Raw genomic sequence first — 19,147 nt, 5'->3', positions numbered from 1 at the left:
ACGTGACCTCTGCTGCTGCAGTTCTATATAGGTGACAAGCAGATGAACCTGCTTTCCAGTTGCAAGGAAATGATAAATACAAGATTCAGGTGATTAACTTGGATGGGAAAATCAGGAGACTGGTATGGAGGAGCAGAAGGGTAAATATTATTGTCAGTGTGCTGGCCCACCTGTTGGATACTCGTTTAATGGTGTTTATTGTATTTAAATAAATAAAACAAAAGAAAGCCATGCATAGCCAATAATGAGACTGGGTCCCAAATGAGGTGTTGAATCACTTAGGGGCTCAGTAGTGAAGGGAGGTAGATAATACTGAACTTTCTCTTTCAACTAGGACTCTGGGTAACTCATGAATACTCTTCTGGGAGGCATACATGTACCATCCAGCCTCAAACATATTTATGATGGATAATTCCAGAGGCAAAAAGTCCCACAAATAATACCCATGTAGGCTTTGGATCATGGCTTACGCAGAACGGATCATGATGGGGATTCAGGACCTTAGACACAACCACTCTTGGACATATAATAAGAAAATTTAATTTTTAGACCCAGTGAAGCAAGAGCAAGCATTTGAGAAGACCTTTTATTTCTCATATCAGGTGTGTCTGTGTTATCTTACATGGCACAAATTAGTTATATTGTATATGAACAAAATTTTTTCCTTGAATCAACTTGACACTAAAATTTATACATAAACTGGGAAAAATCCAAGAGAGGTTACCAGTAAATAGCCAGCATATCACAGCATATCAGAAGTCTTCAAAATAAATTCACTTCAAAAAGTGTATTTAAAAATAATTGATGAATTAATTTTCTGTCTCACATGTATTGCATATATATTTTGCCAGTTCATTTGTTTACCAGTTTTTAAAATAGTGTTTTGATCTATAGAAATGTAAAATATTTAGGTGGTCCAACCTAATATATCTTTTCTTTTTGATTTCTGTTTGTTTGTTTGTTTTTATTTTTGGCTGCATTGGGTCTTCATTGCTGCCCGAGGGCTTTTCTCTAGTTGCAGTGAGCGGGAGCTACTCTTTGTTGCGGTGCGCGGGCTTCTCATTGTGGTGGCTTCTCTTGTTGTGGAGCATGGGCTGTAGGCACACGGGCTTCAGTAGTTGTGGCACATGGGCTCAGTAGTTGTGGCTCACGGGCTCTAGAGCGCAGGCGCAGTAGTTGTGGCGCACGGGCTTAGTTGCTCCACAGCATTTCTTTTTGATCTGTGCTTTGGGAATCTTGTTTAGAAAGGCTTATCTCACCCCAATGTTATACAAAGTTCCCACTTATATTTTCCTCTAGGACTTGAATGATCTTACTGTTAATATTTAAATTTTTTATTTAACCTAGACTTTATTGGAGTATAAGACACTGAGTTGTAAGGTATTGAGGGTGGGATCTAAATTTAGTTTTTAAATACCTCACTGGTTGCCCCAACACTATTTATAATATGTATTTCATTGATTCTATTGGGCACTTTTTATTTCAAACATGTTAACATCTTTGAAACCTGGATGTATCTGTGATAAATGTTTTACAATCTAAAAATAATAATAATGAATTATGGTTACTGTTTCCTGATAATAAAACTTTTTTTTTGAACACTGGTAGGCACTTTGCTAGTAGCTCATTAGTTCTTCCCAACAATCTGTAAAAAGTGAGTTATTAACCTTATTTTCAGAGATGTGGCTGAGAGAGTTTAAGCACAGTGTTATATGACCACAGACACTGGGACTGGCATTTGAATCCAGGTCTGTCTGAAATTTAGATTGTTTTGCGCGTGTTTAGTGGCTTCTGAAATAACTATCGTTGATTACTTTATATAATCTAACTTCTATAAACACAATAAGCATAGTAACTTTCTGATGTCTGTCAAGTGTAAGATACAAAGCCAGTGTCTAAAGATGTATTCTATTTTAAAATTCTTATCCTGTTTCTGAGTTCCTTTGGAAATGAATCATTCACAGGGACAAAAATATTTTATTTACTTATTTTTTATTTATTTATTTTTTTGGCTGTGTTGGGTCTTTGTTGCTGCGTGAGGGCTTCCTCTAGTTGGGGCGAGAAGGGGATACTCTTCGTTGTGGTGTGCGGGCTTCTCATTGCAGTGGCTTCTCTTGTTGCAGAGCACGGGCTCTAGGCTCGTGAGCTTCAGTAGTTGTGGCACACAGGCTCAGTAGTTGTGGCACACGGGCTTAGCTGCTCTGCGGTGTGTGGGACCTTCCTGGAGCAGAGATCGAACCTGTGTCCCCTACATTGGCAGGCAGATTCTTAACTGCTGTGCCACCAGGGAAGTCTGTGCAATTTTAAATACAGTAAATAAACCTCATTGATGAGGTAACATTTGATCAAAAACTTGAAGATGAGACGAAAAAACCTTGAAGATGAGGAAATTACCAATGTAGATACCTGGGGGAAGAGTATTCTAGGCCAAAGGGACAAGCAGAGGAAAGACCTTAAGGTAAGAGCATGTCTGGCTTATTGAGGAATGGCAATGAGGCCAGTGTGGCTGGAATATGAGGGATCTAGAGGGAAAGTAGTAGGAGATGTGGTCAAGGAGGAAATGGGGAGCCAAACGTGTAGGGCAACAGTTCTCAAACTTTTTGGTCTCAGGACTCCTTTTTTTTTTCTTTTTAATTGAAGTATAGTTGATTTACAGTGTTGTGCGAATCCCTGCTGTACAGCAAAGTGACTCAGTTATACGCACATAAACATTCTTTTTTTATATGCTTTTCCATTATGGTTTATCACAGGAAATTGAATATAGTTCCTTGTGCTATACATTAGGACCTTGTTGTTTATCCATTCTAAACATAATAGTTTGCATCTACCAAACCCAAACTCTCAGTCCATCCCTCTCCTTCCCCCCCGCCCCCCTTGGCAACCACAAGTCTGTTTTCTATGTCTATGAGTCAGTTTCTGTTTTGTGGATAAGTTCATTTGTGCCATATTTTACATTCCACATGTAAGTGATATCATGTGATATTTCTCTTTCTCTGTCTGATTTACTTCACTTAGTATGATACTCTCTAGTTGCACCCATGTTGCTGCAAATGGCATTATTTCATTCTTTTTTATGTCTGAGTAGTATTCCATTGAATATATGTACCACATCTTCTTTATCCATTCATCTGTCAATGGACATTTAGGTTATTTCCATGTTTTGGCTATTGTGAACAGTGCTGCTGTGAACATAGGGGTGCACGTATCTTTTTGAATTATAGTTTTGTCTGGGTATATTCCCAGGAGTGGGGTTGCTGGATCATATGGTAATTCTATTTTTAGTTTTCTGAGGAATCTTCATACTGTTTTCCATAGTGGCTGTACCAACTTACATTCCCACCAACAGTGTAGTTCCCTTTTCTCCATACCTTCTCCAGCATTTATTTGTAGACTTTTTAATGAGGGCCATTCTGACCAGTGTGAGGTGGTACCTCATTGTAGTTTTGATTTGCATCTCTCCAGTAATTAGTGATGTTGAGCATCTGTTAGCATGCCCATGTGTTTTCTGCCCTTTTTTGTGTGTGTGGTACGCGGGCCTCTCACTGTTGTGGCCTCTCCCGTTGCGGAGCACAGGCTCCAGACATGCAGGCTCAGCGGCCATGGCTCACGGGCCCAGCCGCTCCACGGCATGTGGGATCTTCCCGGACCGGGGCACGGCACGAACCCATGTCCTCTGCATCGGCAGGTGGACTCTCAACCACTGAGCCACCAGGGAAGGCCCTGCCCATTTTTTGATTGGGTTGTTTGGTTTTTTGTTGTTGAGTTGTATGAGCTGTTTGTATGTTTTGGAAATTAAGCCCTTGTCTGTCATATCATTTGCAAATGTTTTCTCCCATTCCATAGGTTGTCTTTTCGTTGTTGTTTTTTTTTTTTAATGGTTTCCTCAGCTGTGCAAAAGCTTGTAAGTTTGATTAAGTCCCATTTGTTTATTTTTGTTTTTATTTCTATTGCCTTGTGAGACTGACCTAAGAAAACATTGGTATTATGTCAGAGAATGTTTTTCCTATGCTCTCTTCTAGGAGTTTTATGGTGTCATGTCTCACGTTTAAGTCTTTAAGCCATTTTGAGTTTATTTTTGTACATGGTGTGAGGGTGTGTAAATCAGCTTCATTGATTTACATGCAGTTGTCCAACTTTCCCAGCACCACTTGCTGAAGAGACTGTCTTTCTCAGGACTCCTTTATAATCTTAAAAATTTTTGAGGATCCCCAAGAACTTTTATTTAGGTGGTTTGTATGTATCAGTTTTTATTTGTATTAGAAGTTAAAACTGAGAACTTTTGAAAACAAGAATACACAGACACTTTCCATCACCCATCACAGCAGTGAAGTCATCACATACAATTTGTTTCCGGGTGGAAAACTCCACTGTAAACTCAGGAGAGAATGATAATGAAAAAGGCAAAAAAATTTGGTATTATTATAAGGAGAATTTTGACCTCGAAGACTCCCTTAAAAGTCCTCAGGGAACCCCACATGTCCTTGATCACACTTTTAAGAACTCTTACATAGGGTCTTGTAGGCCTTTGTTGTAGAGTTTTGAACAGATGAGTCATCATGATCTGATACAGGTTTGTTTTTTTAAAAAATTTATTTATTTTTGGCTGTGTTGGGTCTTCATTGCTGGGCGCGGGCCTTCTCTAGTTGTGGCGAGGAGTGGCTACTCTTCATTGCGGTGCACGGGCTTCTCATTGTGGTGGCGTCTCTTGTAGAGCACAGACTCTAGGCGCGTGGGCTTCAGTAGTTGTGGCACACGGGCTTAGTTGCTCCATGGCATGTAGGATCTTCCCGGACCAGGGCTCGAACCCATGTCCCCTTCACTGTCAGGTGGATTCTTTTTTTTTTAAGAATTACTGTTGTTTTTTTGGGCTACATTAGGTTTTCGTTGCTGCGAGTAGGGGCTACTCTTCGTTGCGGTGCGCGGGCTTCTCATTGTGGTGGCTTCTCTTGTGGTGGAGCATGGGCTCTAGGTGCATGGGCTTCAGTAGTTGTGGCATGTGGGCTCAGTAGTTCAGCGAGGGCTCTAGAGTGCAGGCTCAGTAGTTGTGGCGCATGGGCTCAATTGCTCCACAGCATGTAGGATCTTCCCAGATCAGGGTTTGAACCTATGTCCCCTGCATTGGCAGGTGGATTCTGAACCACTGCGAGGCAGGCTGATTCTTAACCACTGCGCTACCAGGGAAGCCCCTGATATAGGTTTTAACAGGGTCACTCTGGCTGCTGGGTAGAGAGGCAAGGGCAGAAACAGGGAGACCAGTTAAGATGCTATTATAGTAATCCAGGCCAGAAATGATGGTTTGGACTAAGAGATGGACTGATTTTTGATGTATTTTAAAGATAGAGCCAGTAGCATTTCCTGACAGATTCCATGTGAGATGTGAGAGAAAGAAGTTAAAGATGACACGAATGGGGTTTTGCCTGAGCAACTGAAAAGATGGCATTGCTGTCAGGTAAGATGGGGAAGGCTCTGGATGGAGCAGGTTTTGGAGAAAGATCAGGTGTTCAATTTTGGATGTGTTTTGTTTATGGTATCTGTTGAACATTCAAGTAGAGATATAAAGTAGTCAGTTGGCTGAAGTCTAGAGTTTGGAAGTGAGTTATAGACTGAAGATACAAATTTGAGAGTTGTTGGCATGCAGGAGGTAGTTAAAGCCACCAGACTAGATGAGGTCATTAAGTGATAATTTAATTGTCCTGCCTTTATCAATTTAGGTAATAATAATTGTATTTCTATAAAATGTTGCAGAGTGCCTACTCTTACATTTCAGGAGACTTTGAACAAATAAGTAAACAAATTCACAAGCAAACAGATTTACAAGGGTTAAACAACTTCCCTTAGGTCACCAATCCAGTAAGTGATGACAGTACAGTTCCAAAGCCTTTCTTTTCTAATACCCACCAGATCATTGTCTGTTTGTATAAACCAGAAAAGCCTATATATCGATAAGGTGGCTAAAGTAAGCAGCTTGGTCAAGAGGCAGCTTGGACGAGTGGGGAAATTTTGCTCATCTTCCCACAGACATATTTCATAATTTATAAATATTTAATTTTTCAAAACTTTTTAATAAAAGGAACAGATTCTGGGACTTCCCTGGTGGTCCAGTGGGTAAAACTCCATGCTTTCAATGCAGGGGGCTCGGGTTCAATCCCTGATCAGGGAACTAGATCCTGCATGCATGCTGCAACTAAGTGTCTGCATGACACAACTAAGGCCCAGCACAGCCTAAATAAATAAATAATAAATAAAAAATTTTTTAAAAGGAACAGATTCCATATCCCAGATTTATAAATTTTAAGAGGGATTTACAGAAGTCCTCCAGGTGTTGCTTTTTTTTTGCGGTACGCGGGCCTCTCACTCCTGTGGCCTCTCCCGTTGTGGAGCACAGGCTCCAGACGCACAGGGTCAGCGGCCATGGCTCATGGGCCCAGCCGCTCCGCGGCATGTGGGATCTTCCCGGACCGGGGCACGAAACCGTGTCCCCTGCATCGGCAGGCAGACTCCCAACCACTGCGCCGCCAGGGAAGCCCCAGGTGTTGCTTTGAGTCAATGGTTCGATCTGTGAAAACCTCATTCAGTCATTTCATACAATGTTCTCCTATGAGAAAACCCACAGTTTTTTTTCTTAATACTTATTTATTTATTTATGCCGTGCCGGGTGTTAGTTGCGGCACACGAGATCTTTTAGTTGTGGCATGTGGACTTCTTTAGTTGTGGCATGTGGATGCTTAGTTGCAACATGTGGGCTTCTTTAGTTGTGGCATATGGACTCTTAGTTGCAGCATGCAGGCTCTTAGTTGCGGCAGGCATGCAGGATCTAGTTCCCCAACCAGGGATTGATCCTAGGCACACTGCATTGGGAGTGCGGAGCCTTACCCACTGGACCACCAGGGAAGTCCCACACAGTTTGTTTTTGAAATTTTTAAAATTCGGTAGAATATACATAACATAAAATTTACCATTTTAACCATTTTAAGTGTATGGTTCAGTGACATTAAGTACACTCACAGTAGTGTGTAGCCATCACCACTGTGTATTTCAAGAACTTTTTCATCACCCTAAACAACAACTCTATACACATTAAGCAATAACTCCCCATTCTCTCCCTACAACCCAGCCTGTGGTAACCTTTATTCTGCTTTCCATTTCCATAACTTTCCCTACTCAAGATACCTCATATAAGTGGAATACAACATTTGCCCTTTTGTGTCTGGCTTATTTCACTTAGCGTGATGTTTCCAAGGTTCAGCCATGTTGTAAGCATAGATCAGAATTTCATTCCTTTTTATGGCTGAATAATATTCCATTGTATGTATATGCCATATTTTGTTTGTCCATTCATCTGTTGAAAGACATTTGGTTTGTTTTCACCGTTTGGCTGTTTTGAATAGTGATGCTTTGAATATTGGAGTATAGGTATCTGAGTCTCTATTTTCAGTTCTATTGGGTATTCTAGGAGTGGAATTGCTGGACCAAAAGGAATTCTTTTTTCAACTTTTTGAGGAACTGCCAAACTAATATTTTTCCCACAGTGGCTGCACCATTTTACATTTACAGTGCATGAGGGTTCCAGTGTCTCCACATCCTTGCCAACACTTATGTTTATTTAAAAAAAAAAAAAAGCCATCCTAAATAGGTGTAAAGTGGTGTCATTGTGGTTTTATTTTGCATTTCCCTAATGACTAATGATTTTGGGTATCTTTTCGTGAGCTTATTGGTCATTTGTTTATTTTTTCTGGAGAAATGTCTAGTCAAATATTTTGCCCATTTTTTTGGTTGAGATGTAGGAGTTCTTTATATTTTTTGAATATTAAATCCTTATCAAATAAGTTATTTGCATATATTTTCTCCCATTCTATGGATTGTCTTTTCACTCTCTTGATAGGATCCTTTGATGTTTTTAATTTTGATGAAGTCCAGTTTATCAATTTTTTCTTTTGTTGCCTGTGCTTTTAGTGTCATACTTAAGAAATTGTTGCCCAATTTAAGGTCATGAAGACTTGCCCTATGTTTTCTTCTTCTAAGAGTTTTATAATTTTAGCTCTTATGTTTAGGTCTTTGATCCCTTTTGAGTTAACTTTGTATATGGTATGGAGGATGAGTCCAGCTTCCATTCTTTTTTTGCATGTCCAATAGAACCCTTGCTTGAAAGTGAAAATGAATTGACTGTATATTGTCATGGTTTGTTTCTGGGTTATTTTTCTTTTAAATTTTTTTTTTTTTTTTTTTTTTTTTGCGGTACGCGGGCCTCTCACTGTCGCGGCCTCTCCCGTTGCGGAGCACAGGCTCCGGATGCGCAGGCCCCGCGGCCATGGCCCATGGGCGCAGCCACTCCGCGGCATGTGGGATCCTCCCGGACTGGGGCATGAACCCGTGTCCCCTGCATCGGCAGGAGAACTCTCAACCACTGTGCCACCAGGGAAGCCCTCTTTTAAATTTTTATTGGAGTATAGTTGGTTCACAGTGTTGTGTTAGTTTCTGCTGTACAGAAGAGTGAATCAGTTATACATATACACATATCCACTCTTTTTAGATTCTTTAAAACTACGGAATGCTTCATGAATTTGTATGTCATACTTGCACAGGGGCCATGCTAATCTTCTCTGTACCATTCCAGTTTTAGTATATGTGCTGCTGAAGTGAGCATTTTCTGGGCTATTTTATTCCTTTGGTCTGTATGTCTGTCCTTATGCCTGTATCACACTGTTTTGATTACTGTAGCTTTGTAGTAAGTTGTGAAATCAGGAAGTGTGTCTTCCATCTTTGTTCTTTTTCAAGACTGTTTTGGCTTTTCAGGGTCCTTGGAGATTGCATATGAATTTCAGGATGGGTTTTTCTGTTTCTGCAAAAATACTATTGGGATTTTGATAGGGATTGGATTGAATCTCTACATTGCTTTGGGTAGTATTATCATCTTAACAATACGAAGTCTTGAACATGGGATGTTTTCCCATTTATTTAGATCTTCTGTTTCCTTCAGCAACGTGTAGCTTTCAGTATACGAAAACACCTCCTTGGTTAATTTTTAAGTATTTTGTTCTTTTTAATGGTATTGTAAATGGACTTGATTTATAAATTTCCTTTTTAGATTGTTCGTTAAAAGTGTATAGAATACAACTAAATTTTGTGTGTTGATTTTATATCCTGTAATTTATTAGTGCTAACATTTTTTTGTATATTGATTCTTCAGAGCTTTCTATGTATTGGATCATGTCATTTGTGAACAGAGGTCATTTTACCTCTTTCTTTTATTTCTGTAGCCTAATCTCTCTGGCTGGAACTTCCAGTACTGTGTTGAATAGAAGTGGCAAAAGTGAACATCCTTGTCATGTTCTTGCTCTTAGAGGGAAAGCTTTCAGTCTTTAACCATTGAGTATGATGTTATCTGTGGGTTTTTCATATATGGTCTTTAACATGTTAAGGAAATTTCTTTCTATTCCTAGTTTATTGGGTGTTTTTATCTTGAAAGAGTATTGAAATTTGTCAAATACTTCTGAATTAATTGAGATGATCATATGTGTTTTTTTCCCTTCATTCTAGTAATGTATACTATATTACATTCATTGATTTTTCGTATGTTGGACTATTCTTGCATTCTGGGAATAAATCTCACTTGGTCATGATGTATAACTGTTTTAGTATGCTGCTGAACTCAGTTTGCTAGTACTTTTGTTAAGGATTTTTGCATCTATATTCACAGGAGATGTTCTGTAGTTTTCTTTTCTTGTAGTGTCTTTGTCTGGCCTTGATATCAGGGTAATGCTGGCCCTAGAATGAGAGAGGAAATGTTCCCTTCTCTGTAATCTTTTGGAAGAGTTTAAGGGTTAGTGTTAATTCTTTAAATGTCTGGTGAAAGTTTTTGTGATAGGAAGAGAAATCAGGTATTTTTTGGAGCTGTCAACAGTGTTTCAAGGAACTAGAAAAATGTCTCGAGGACTGCAAGTTTCCATAAGCACAATCTGAAACTACCACTGTATCACACAACTCACAAAAGCCCCCAGCATCTGTTGGCCTGGACTTCTTTCTTCTAATTTATGTGCTGATTTACATGGACTCACATGTTCTACACTTTAGAATCTGTTTTGAAGGACTCAGTTGTGAAGATTGGGCATCCTCAGAAGGCAGACTTTTGACAGTATATCTGGAGTCTTTAAAATACTTCATACACACTGTAATCCTTAAGTCACCCCTGAAAGCTAGGTGAGTGATCTCAAATTTAGTAATAAAAAAGCTTAAGGCAGAAAAATTTTGGCTATGCACAAAGGATTTCTGGTTTTTGTGTTTTGTTTTGACCCCTTTAGTGAGGCTGCATTTTGAACAGATTGGCTCCTCCTCTGTTTTCCCTCTTTTTTTTTTTTTTTTTTGCGGTACGCGGGCCTCTCACTGTTGTGGCCTCTCCCGTTGCGGAGCACAGGCTCCAGATTCGCAGGCTGAGCGGCCATGGCTCACGGGCCCAGGCGCTCTACCGCATGTGGGATCCTCCCGGACCGGGGCACGAACCCGTGTCCCCTGCATCGGCAGGCGGACTCTCAACCACTGCGCCACCAGGGAAGCCCTATTTTCCCTCTTTTATCTGCCTAAGAGGAGGGTATTAATTAGTTCACAGAGACTACAGTTTCTTCTCTTCCAAGATAAAATAATCATTCTTCTAGAATCTAATAAAAGGTTAGGTCCTTTTATTTGAATTTGTACAGCAAAGGCCAAAAATAATTCCTTATAGGTCACAGGAGGAGGTTTTGCCTCATTGTATTTTGGACTCTTTAACTGGGCACCTGTGAGTGTCAGCGATTATCACAAAACTGGTAATAGTGACTCTTCTTGAGTACAGTGACTTTCAACATTTTTGACAGCTTCTAACAATAAGAAGTAAGTTTTATAGCATGATCCATTACATAACAAACACAAAAAACATACACAACTAACATGAAAGGCTCACAAGCCAATCCTTAACCTTTATTAAAAAAATGTACCTTATCTTCTATTTTGTTCCATTTATTTTTTTAAATACTGATTTCAGCTTGCTGAATTGATTTCATAGCCTGCTAATGGATGTGAACTTCAGTTTAAAAAATATTCCTCCATGACCCACAAATTTACCTATGCGTATAGTGTTCTGGGCTCATACCCTTAGACATTTTGATTCTGTGCTCTGAAGTAGAGCCCAGGAGTTTATTTTTTTTATTAAGTGCCCAGATAACTGTGATGTAGCCACAGACATGTATTTGGGAACCACTGATAGATCTAGTCTAATAAAAACTAGTTTATTTAAAACTAAATCTGTCCTTTAAAATCACTGAAAACCGCCATTGTAACTTTTTAAAATAACTGCCCTTTTAAATTTAGAAAATAAATCAGCGTTACCTAAACTCTCTGGACTTCAATATTTATATTATCTAATAAAATGCGGGGAGCCATTTTATGCAGTGATTGACAGATAAAGGACAACTAAATTCCTCTTAATTATAGAAAAAAACAAGCTGGGCATGTAGTAGATTGTTACCCTCTGGTTTGTTCCATTCAGTAGTGATGTTGTCTTCTTTGACACAGACCAGTTTATGTCTGACTTGGAACACCAGCCATCAGGTTCAGCAGAGAAATGGCCTAACCACAGTGAGCTCTCATGTCCACCTCCTTTCTGGAGAATCTAGAGGGTGAGTGTTGATTGAAATGTGTCACTGTTTTTCTGCCCAAGTCTGATATTTGCATGCAGTGGCCAGATTTGCATGTGCTGCAGAGGAGGGGGTATACATGGGCATCTTCTTGGTAGGGGCCCACTCATTATCTCTGGAACTAAACTTTGACTATAAGAGTGCTTTTTAAATTTAACTACACTCAGGCTCTCACACTTATAATTTTAGTCTGGGATTGAATAAAAGTCAAGTGTTGATTGGATTTATTGAACCAAAGCAGAGGGAGTCCTGTCTATATGAATTCTGTGGCTTGGATGCGGAGTAAATTGGTTGCTGATAAGGTGTGTAAGCCTACTCATTTCTGGTCAAGTGCTCTAAGTTTTGATGTGAGGCAGTATGGAATGGAAATAAAGCAGGAAATGTTAGCCATTTGCCAGAGGCAACCTGGATCGTTTACCCTTGAGCCTGTCCTTTAGGCCCATGTTTGCACGCTGGTAGTTCATCTGGGGCTTCATTTGGAAGGAGTCAGTGCTTGTGAGGAGGGGGCTGGGCCTCAGGCCTCTGTGCCTCAGCAAGCAACCATACCACTCCCTCTCCCTCACACAGCTTCTTTCTTCAAAGACTCTCAAAGCCACTTGAGAAAGTCTGTGGTAGAAATTATAAACATACAGATTGTAGTTCTCAAAATGCCATTTGAATTTCATTTTAATGAATTTGGATTTGGAAGGGGACTTAGAAATCATGTCCACTACCCAAATCTTTATATTTAGGATACTAAAGCTTCCTGATAGATAAGGCACCAAAACCCTGGCTTCTCCCAGAAGCTGGGCCAGCCTACCCTGGTCTCACATCATTGGCCACTAAATTTCTACATATCTATAAAACTCTCAGGAGAGTTATAGAAGGATTTAAATGAATTTCCTTGTATCATAGTTGAGAAGATCAGTTGAAAAAAGATTAAATTGCCCTAGTCACATCACGGCTGAATCAAAATTAAAGCTTATTTCTTCCAGTGTTTACCCCACTGCCCTTCTTGTGTATGAAGCAACAAGATGGTCACTAGTGATCTTGGTAAGAAATGTTTCTGTGGAGTGAAGGGATCAATGGATGACTAAGGAATGAACAGGAGGTAAGAATAGAGAAACAGCAGGCGGTGTAGATAACTCCTTTAAGATGTTAAACAATGAAAGAAAGAAATTAGATGTAGAGGGCCTTGTGGGGTCTAGGGTTTTTATTTGTTTGCTCGCTTGCTTGTTTGAGATAGAGACTTACCCATATTTAAGCAATGATGAAAAGAATCCAGGAGGAGAGGGTTGGTGAGTAGGTTGATTAAAGAGAAGAGTGCAGGAAATTTGTGGGGCAAGATCTTGAAGAGGCAAGCATGTGGGATTCATAGCATAGGTGTGGAATGAGTCATGTGGGTTTACAGCTCTGGAGCTCAGGTTTGGGCCCTGGAGACAACAGATGTGGGAGTCAACAGTACAGTATATAGAAATGGACAAGATTACTCAGAGAAAATGTACAAAATGAAAAAAAATAAGGAAAAGGACAATCTTCTGATAGGCCTAAAATTCAGAATCCCACATCCGTTTTTTAAAATTTATTTATTTTTGGTTGTGTTGGGTCTTTGTTGCCGCGTGCAGCCTTTCTCTAGTTGCGGTGAGCGCGAGCTACTCTTCGTTGCAGTGTGCAGGCTTCTCATTGCGGTGGCTTCTTCTGTTGCAGAGCTCGGTTCTAGGCGCGTGGGCTTCAGTAGTTGTGGCTCGCGGGCTCTAGAGCGCTGGCTCAATAGTTGTGGCTCACGGGCTTAGTTGCTCCGCGGCATGTGGGATCTTCCTGGACCAGGGCTCAAACCCATGCCCCCTGCATTGGCAGGCGGATTCTTAACCACTGCGCCTCCAGGGAAGTCCCCAGAATCTCACCTCTTAACCTAAGTTGAAAAGAAGTTTTTTGTTTTTGGGGTTTTTTCCCCCCACATTTCAGTTTTTACTGATACAAAAACATACATGCTGATACTTGAATATACTTTCAAGTAACTGTGTACTGTTTACTCAGCTGGAGACTTAATGTTTGTAGAATGTTTTGAGTTACAACTTTTTCTAGAGGAAAGATCTGTATGACACTTAGTATAGTATCACATATATAAGAGGTTTCTTAGAAAGAAAGGACCCTTAATAACAGGACTGATCTCTCCCTCAGTCAGTTGTGGAAAAAAGTGTCATAATTTCCCTTTAGTAGTATTAAATCTAATGTTAAAAGTGAAGGGTATCTTCTGATCATTGTGCATGTAATTTTCAATCTGTCCTATGGTTGGAAGCTATCTAGAGTTCAGTGTAAACTTAAAATAACTTAGGGAATTCCCTGGCGGTCCAGTGGTTAGGACTTGGTGCTTTCACTGCTGGGGCCCGGGTTCAGTCCCTGGTCAGGGAACTAAGATCCTGCAAACTGCACAACGCGGCCAAAAAATAGAATGGAATGGAATGGAATGGAATAGAATAGAATAAAATAACTTAGTTAAAAACTTGTTACGATAGAGCTCAAGCTGGTTATCTTGGTTCTTGCTTAAAATGCTTGAATATTCTTTCTGTCTTACCTTTATGGTGGTGAGTTTTATTTTTGTTAATAATGTAAGCTAGGTTATTATAACATAGATCCCAAAATACAGTGGCTTAACTACACTGGAATTTTCTCTCACACCTTACGGTAATTCAGAGATCAGGATTCCTGTGTCATTTAGTTCCTCTACCTCTTTAGGTATTGTCAAAGCAGAGTCACCACGTTGACTGAGTCTTAGCCCAAAGCAAGGGGTGTGAAAAGGAGGGAAAGAGGTTACTGAGCAAGTGATGAGGAAGATGCACACATCACTTTTACTCACACTTAATTAGAGAAAGCAAGTTACATGGTCATACATTGCTACAAAAGGGAAGCCAGGAAATGTGTAGTCTGTAGCTGAGTGGCCCTGTGACTAGTTAAACTCAATTACTAGAGAAGAATGAATTAGGACATTTAGCAGTCTACCATAGGTACCTTCTAAGTTTTCAGGAACTTTTTTCTGTCTTCAGCTCGAAAAGGCAAATTAATCAGATTTTGATAAATGCAAATTAATTCTTCAGCTCATTCTATAAATAGTTGAATTCAGTATTTTATGTATTTCATTTAGATGGTATTCTTATAACTTATCTAATAACCTAAAAGTAAATCTTAGGGAAAGTATGCTTATAGAGTAATAAACCATAAAGTATTACTAGTTTCTCATACATTTAAAATAATTTCTATTCCTTTACTTCCAAATTTCTCTTATTTCTTCATTTCAAGTGAAATTCAGAAAATTATTATACTTATATATGGCCTTCATTTTATAAAAAATAATATCTGCATAAAATTGTTCACCCAAAGAATGAATTATACCTTTAATCTTGGGGTGTAAGGAAAGGAAGAAAAGATGAATTTGCTAAACTTTGATGAATGTTCATTGCAGCTTTAAAATGAAATAGTATACATAAATGGAGACTGATTATACCAAAAAATACTTTACAAAAGTGGTCAAGGTGCTCAGATGCTAGTTATGAAGGCCCTTTGAACTTTTGTGTGTTTGACAATGTACATCCGCCTATTCCAAAGGCAGTGCCCTGGGTTACCCTGCCCCTCCACCTGGTGGTGAGATTTCATACCCTACCATGCTTGCCAGCTCTAACTCTGAATCCGTAAGCATTGGAAATAGCTCTAAATAAGAGGCCGTTACTCAAACACCTCATTCTTGTGTGTACAGATAGCATTACAGTGGACTGTTAATTTGAACATCTCTTGGATTAAAAAAAAAAGTTGTTTTTTCTTACAGCAGATATTGCTGGTGGCTCTGACTACTTCTGTTGTGGCAAGCCAGGTGTTGGGGTAATGGGAGTCAAGGACGGTAGCTGCCACAAGTAGGCCAAATGCTGTGACCTACATAACCTGTTACCACGGGTGTTGAGGGCTGTTGACCCTTGTTCTAGGCTTTTAATTCACTTTACTCTTTATAGGGGGGAAGTGATAAAATTGTACAGTAGGGGCATAAACAACTTATGTTTTTACCTTAAATTCGTGAAAAAAAAATAAAGCCGACTCACATGTTTTGTGGAGTAGGACTTAAATAAATCAATAAATTCATGCATATATACATTCAAAAGGAAGTGAAAATTGCAAGCACTAATTTTTTAAAGAAATTAGTACTGGGCTTCCCTGGTGGCGCCGTGGTTGAGAGTCTGCCTGCCGATGCAGGGGACACGGGTCCATGCCCCGGTCCAGGAGGATCCCACATGCCGCAGAGTGGCTGGGCCCATGAGCCATGGCCGCTGAGCCTGCGTGTCTGGAGCTTGTGCTCCGCAACGGGAGAGGCCACAACAGTGAGAGGCCCGCGTACCGCAAAAAAAAAAAAAGAAATTAGTACTGTATTTATCAAGATTGCTACTGATTTACATGTAAATTACATTATAGATTTGCTTACCAGTAATAGTTTTAATTTGCTCAAGTTGACAAAGTTTGGCCAGTTACATTAGAAGGCTATCTCAGGAACCCAGAGGTGGGAGCCAGAGCCCAGAGCCCCCAGGCTAAATGTGAAGTGAGGGGGCAAAGGAGAGCAGTGGGCTTGGATACCACACTGTGCTCAAGTTATTGCTAAAGGATGGTGAAGGGACTGCTTTGTTACAGTTCTGACTCCCTGGCCTAAAATTCGTATTCAGTAGCTATTATTTGAGCATAATTTTTGTTGTTGTTTTGCCAAATCCCATATTACATTAAAGATTCAATTGGCACATAATTTTAATCAGCACTCAATATTTACCAAGCACTAAGGAGTCAATGGAGAACAAGATAGACAAGTTCCTTGCCCTTTTGGAACTTAAATCTACTCTCTGATTATTATATGTTAAAGTATATTTGAGTATAGTCGGCTTGAGTGCTTCTTTGTGGAAAATCTTAGCTTTATCCTAGTCTTAAAATCCTGAACTGTCAGGAACCTTGCAGGTTGGTTTAACTAAATGAGGTTACGCACACTAGGCAAAAGAACAGCAGAACTTTGGTAAGGGGCAACAGAGATAACATACCTTCGATCAGGCTTTTGCTATAAAGGTCACCACCCGACTTCTTCAGAAAATGATGTGTTTATCCTTATCATCAAAGTACTTGGTAAGTGAGTGGATAGTGTTTGTTATAGACCCTCATCCTCAAGAAAATGTAAGCATTGACTTCCTCATAAAGACACAGGAAAAAAATATATCACATGGTTTTCGATGATGATAAAGCACCATTTTTAATCATCTTGTTTTAAAACTTGAACAATGAGACAAGATTTGAAAAAGGTGTGTTTAATGGCAGCCTGGAACATCTGTGAAGTTACCGTCTTTGGAAGGAATAAGCGACAGGAAAGATGACTTGAATGTGAGCTGGGTACTTGATTCTATATTTGGCTTTTTGCCACTGCTGCTGTGAGACCTGTTTAAAATAGACACTGCCAAAATCAAAATCAGATGCCTTGTGTTAGTCTTAATAACATTCTCTGGTCCCTTTCCAACCCCACCACCTAATGAACTTTCAGGGTACTATTCCAAATAGCTTCCAAGTAATTGTACTGGATTATGATCCATTTATTCAGTCATCAGAAATTGATGTTTCCTCGGTAGTAAAGTCCTTGTCCTTCAGGAGTTCACAGGCTATTCAAGAGACAGATAATACTGATGCCTACTGATAATCTAATGCGATGAGTAGTGTTAGAGGCCATGCACAGAGATCACGGGCCATCCTTGTGCTCTTTTTTAGCAGGAGACTACCCCATAGACCCACACATAGAATCTACACTGAAAACACTGCTCCCTTGTTATGACAGAGGTGCCAAAGGCTGCCTTTTCTATTTATGTCCCTTTATTTACTATATAAGAGGTTTTTAAAAAATCTCCATTATACTTATGAGGAAACTGAAGAGAAAATGTATTGTTATGCAGAGTATCCCCATAAGTTTTCATTTACATAGAAACTATTTCAGTGAGTTATTTCTAGCAGTCAGGAGTCAGTTTAGATTAATTCTGTCCTTCTTTGCAAACCATCATGAATGGTCAATAAATCCTAGCCTGGAAAATTTACTTGAAAAGCATCCTCTATATGACAAAGATCTTCATAAGTCTGTACCAATGACCTTCAAAAATTGATCTCAATTAGTGATTATTAGAGCTAGCCAACACTGCTTAATCTTCATCCTTTTGTAGTTAGATTCCTTTAGCTTCTACTCCTACTTCTCTGCCTCACTTTTTAAAAAAATTTTTTTTTTTTTTTTTTTGCGGTACGCGGGCCTCTCACTGCTGCGGCCTCTCCCGTTGCGGAGCACAGGCTCCGGACGCGCAGGCCCAGCGGCCGTGGCTCACGGGCCGAGCCGCTCCGTGGCATGTGGGATCACGGGCACGAACCCGTGTCCCCTGCCTCGGCACGCGGACTCTCAACCACTGCGCCACCAGGGAACCCAAGCCAAATTTTTATCCTTCACTTCTTTGCCCTTCTGAGTACTGCCACTTGAAAATTTGATGACAAATCACAGACTTCTACAGTTAAAGAGACCTTATTAGTTTAACACCATCATTGTATAGCTAAGGAAATGGGAGTCTTAGATATATGAAGTAATTTGTCCAAGGACACACATGGAATTAGTGGCAGAGCCTGTATTCAAGCCAAACCTAATTTCCAGGCCATTCCTTTGCTTACATATTTGCTCTCCCAGGTCCAATTTTCTCATCAGATCACAAGGCTACTCCCACGTTTTCTTCAGCCTTTTGCTCCTCAGTGGAACTATGAAACTGCTCCCATACTTCCAGGTCTCTAGTAAGAAGGTACATACATCTCTTCTTGCTCTGACCATTGAGTGTAGTCCCTTACCCATAGGATTTTTCCATTTGGATGTTCTAATTTCCAAATCCAATTCCAGACCTAACCTACCACCTTCCTCCTCTATATTCCTCCTCAGCTTATTTCCAGTAGTGACAGCACTATTCTTCCTAGACTTAAAATGTTGGTGGTAGTGGCGAATCAGTCCTTTCCTCTTTCCCTCTTCTTACCATCACCACACTCACTGTGAGCACCACATTTGTCCAGGTCCTTTGCATTATCTTTGTCTAAATGATTTCCATGCTCTTCTACTCTTTTGGCCTTCAAGAAGTTGAACAGGTGTTTTGAAACTGATTCTACCATTTACTAAGAAAATTGTGTGAACTGGCAAAGCCTCTGTTAACTGATCTGTAAAGTGGGGTAATAGTGATCTTAAAATAACGTGAAGATTTAACTGAAATAAGATATAAATTTCGATTGTAAAGTTAACCCATGGATACCCAATAAATATTTGTGGAGCGAATGTTAGTTCCGTTCTCCTTATAGCCATGATGAGTATATGAGTTTGAAGAATTTTTTTCTTAACTACCTAAACAATAAAAAGATTAGATGGGGGGCTTCCCTGGTGGCACAGTGGTTGAGATTCTGCCTGCCAGTTCAGGGGACACGGGTTT

General features: G+C 39.9%; 1 protein-coding gene and 1 non-coding gene across 4 annotated transcripts in view; one reads left to right on the top strand and one right to left on the bottom strand.

Annotated features, from left to right (window-relative positions):
* NFATC3 (nuclear factor of activated T cells 3) overlaps positions 1–19,147 on the top strand; it is a 133,089-nt gene that overhangs the window by 108,721 nt on the left and 5,221 nt on the right. The window contains exon 10 of one of the 3 annotated variants that reach the window (XM_029245840.1): positions 11,545–11,648. The exons of the other annotated variants lie outside the window; for them this stretch is intronic. Within the exon in view, the coding sequence (XP_029101673.1) occupies positions 11,545–11,645 (101 nt within the window). The 3' untranslated portion in view covers positions 11,646–11,648. The remainder of the gene's footprint in view (positions 1–11,544; positions 11,649–19,147) is intronic. 3 annotated transcript variants of the gene reach the window in all.
* On the bottom strand, positions 8,538–8,644 carry LOC114890101. Its single transcript, XR_003792238.1, has one exon. It is a non-coding gene; the product is annotated as a U6 spliceosomal RNA (small nuclear RNA).

This window comes from Monodon monoceros, unplaced genomic scaffold (genome assembly GCF_005190385.1).
Source record: "Monodon monoceros isolate NGI ecotype Baffin Bay Population unplaced genomic scaffold, NGI_Narwhal_1 Super_Scaffold_10, whole genome shotgun sequence".
NCBI lineage: Eukaryota > Metazoa > Chordata > Mammalia > Artiodactyla > Monodontidae > Monodon > Monodon monoceros.
The sequence above is the reverse complement of the archived record's forward strand: the minus strand, read 5'-3'. Positions and strand labels throughout refer to the sequence as shown.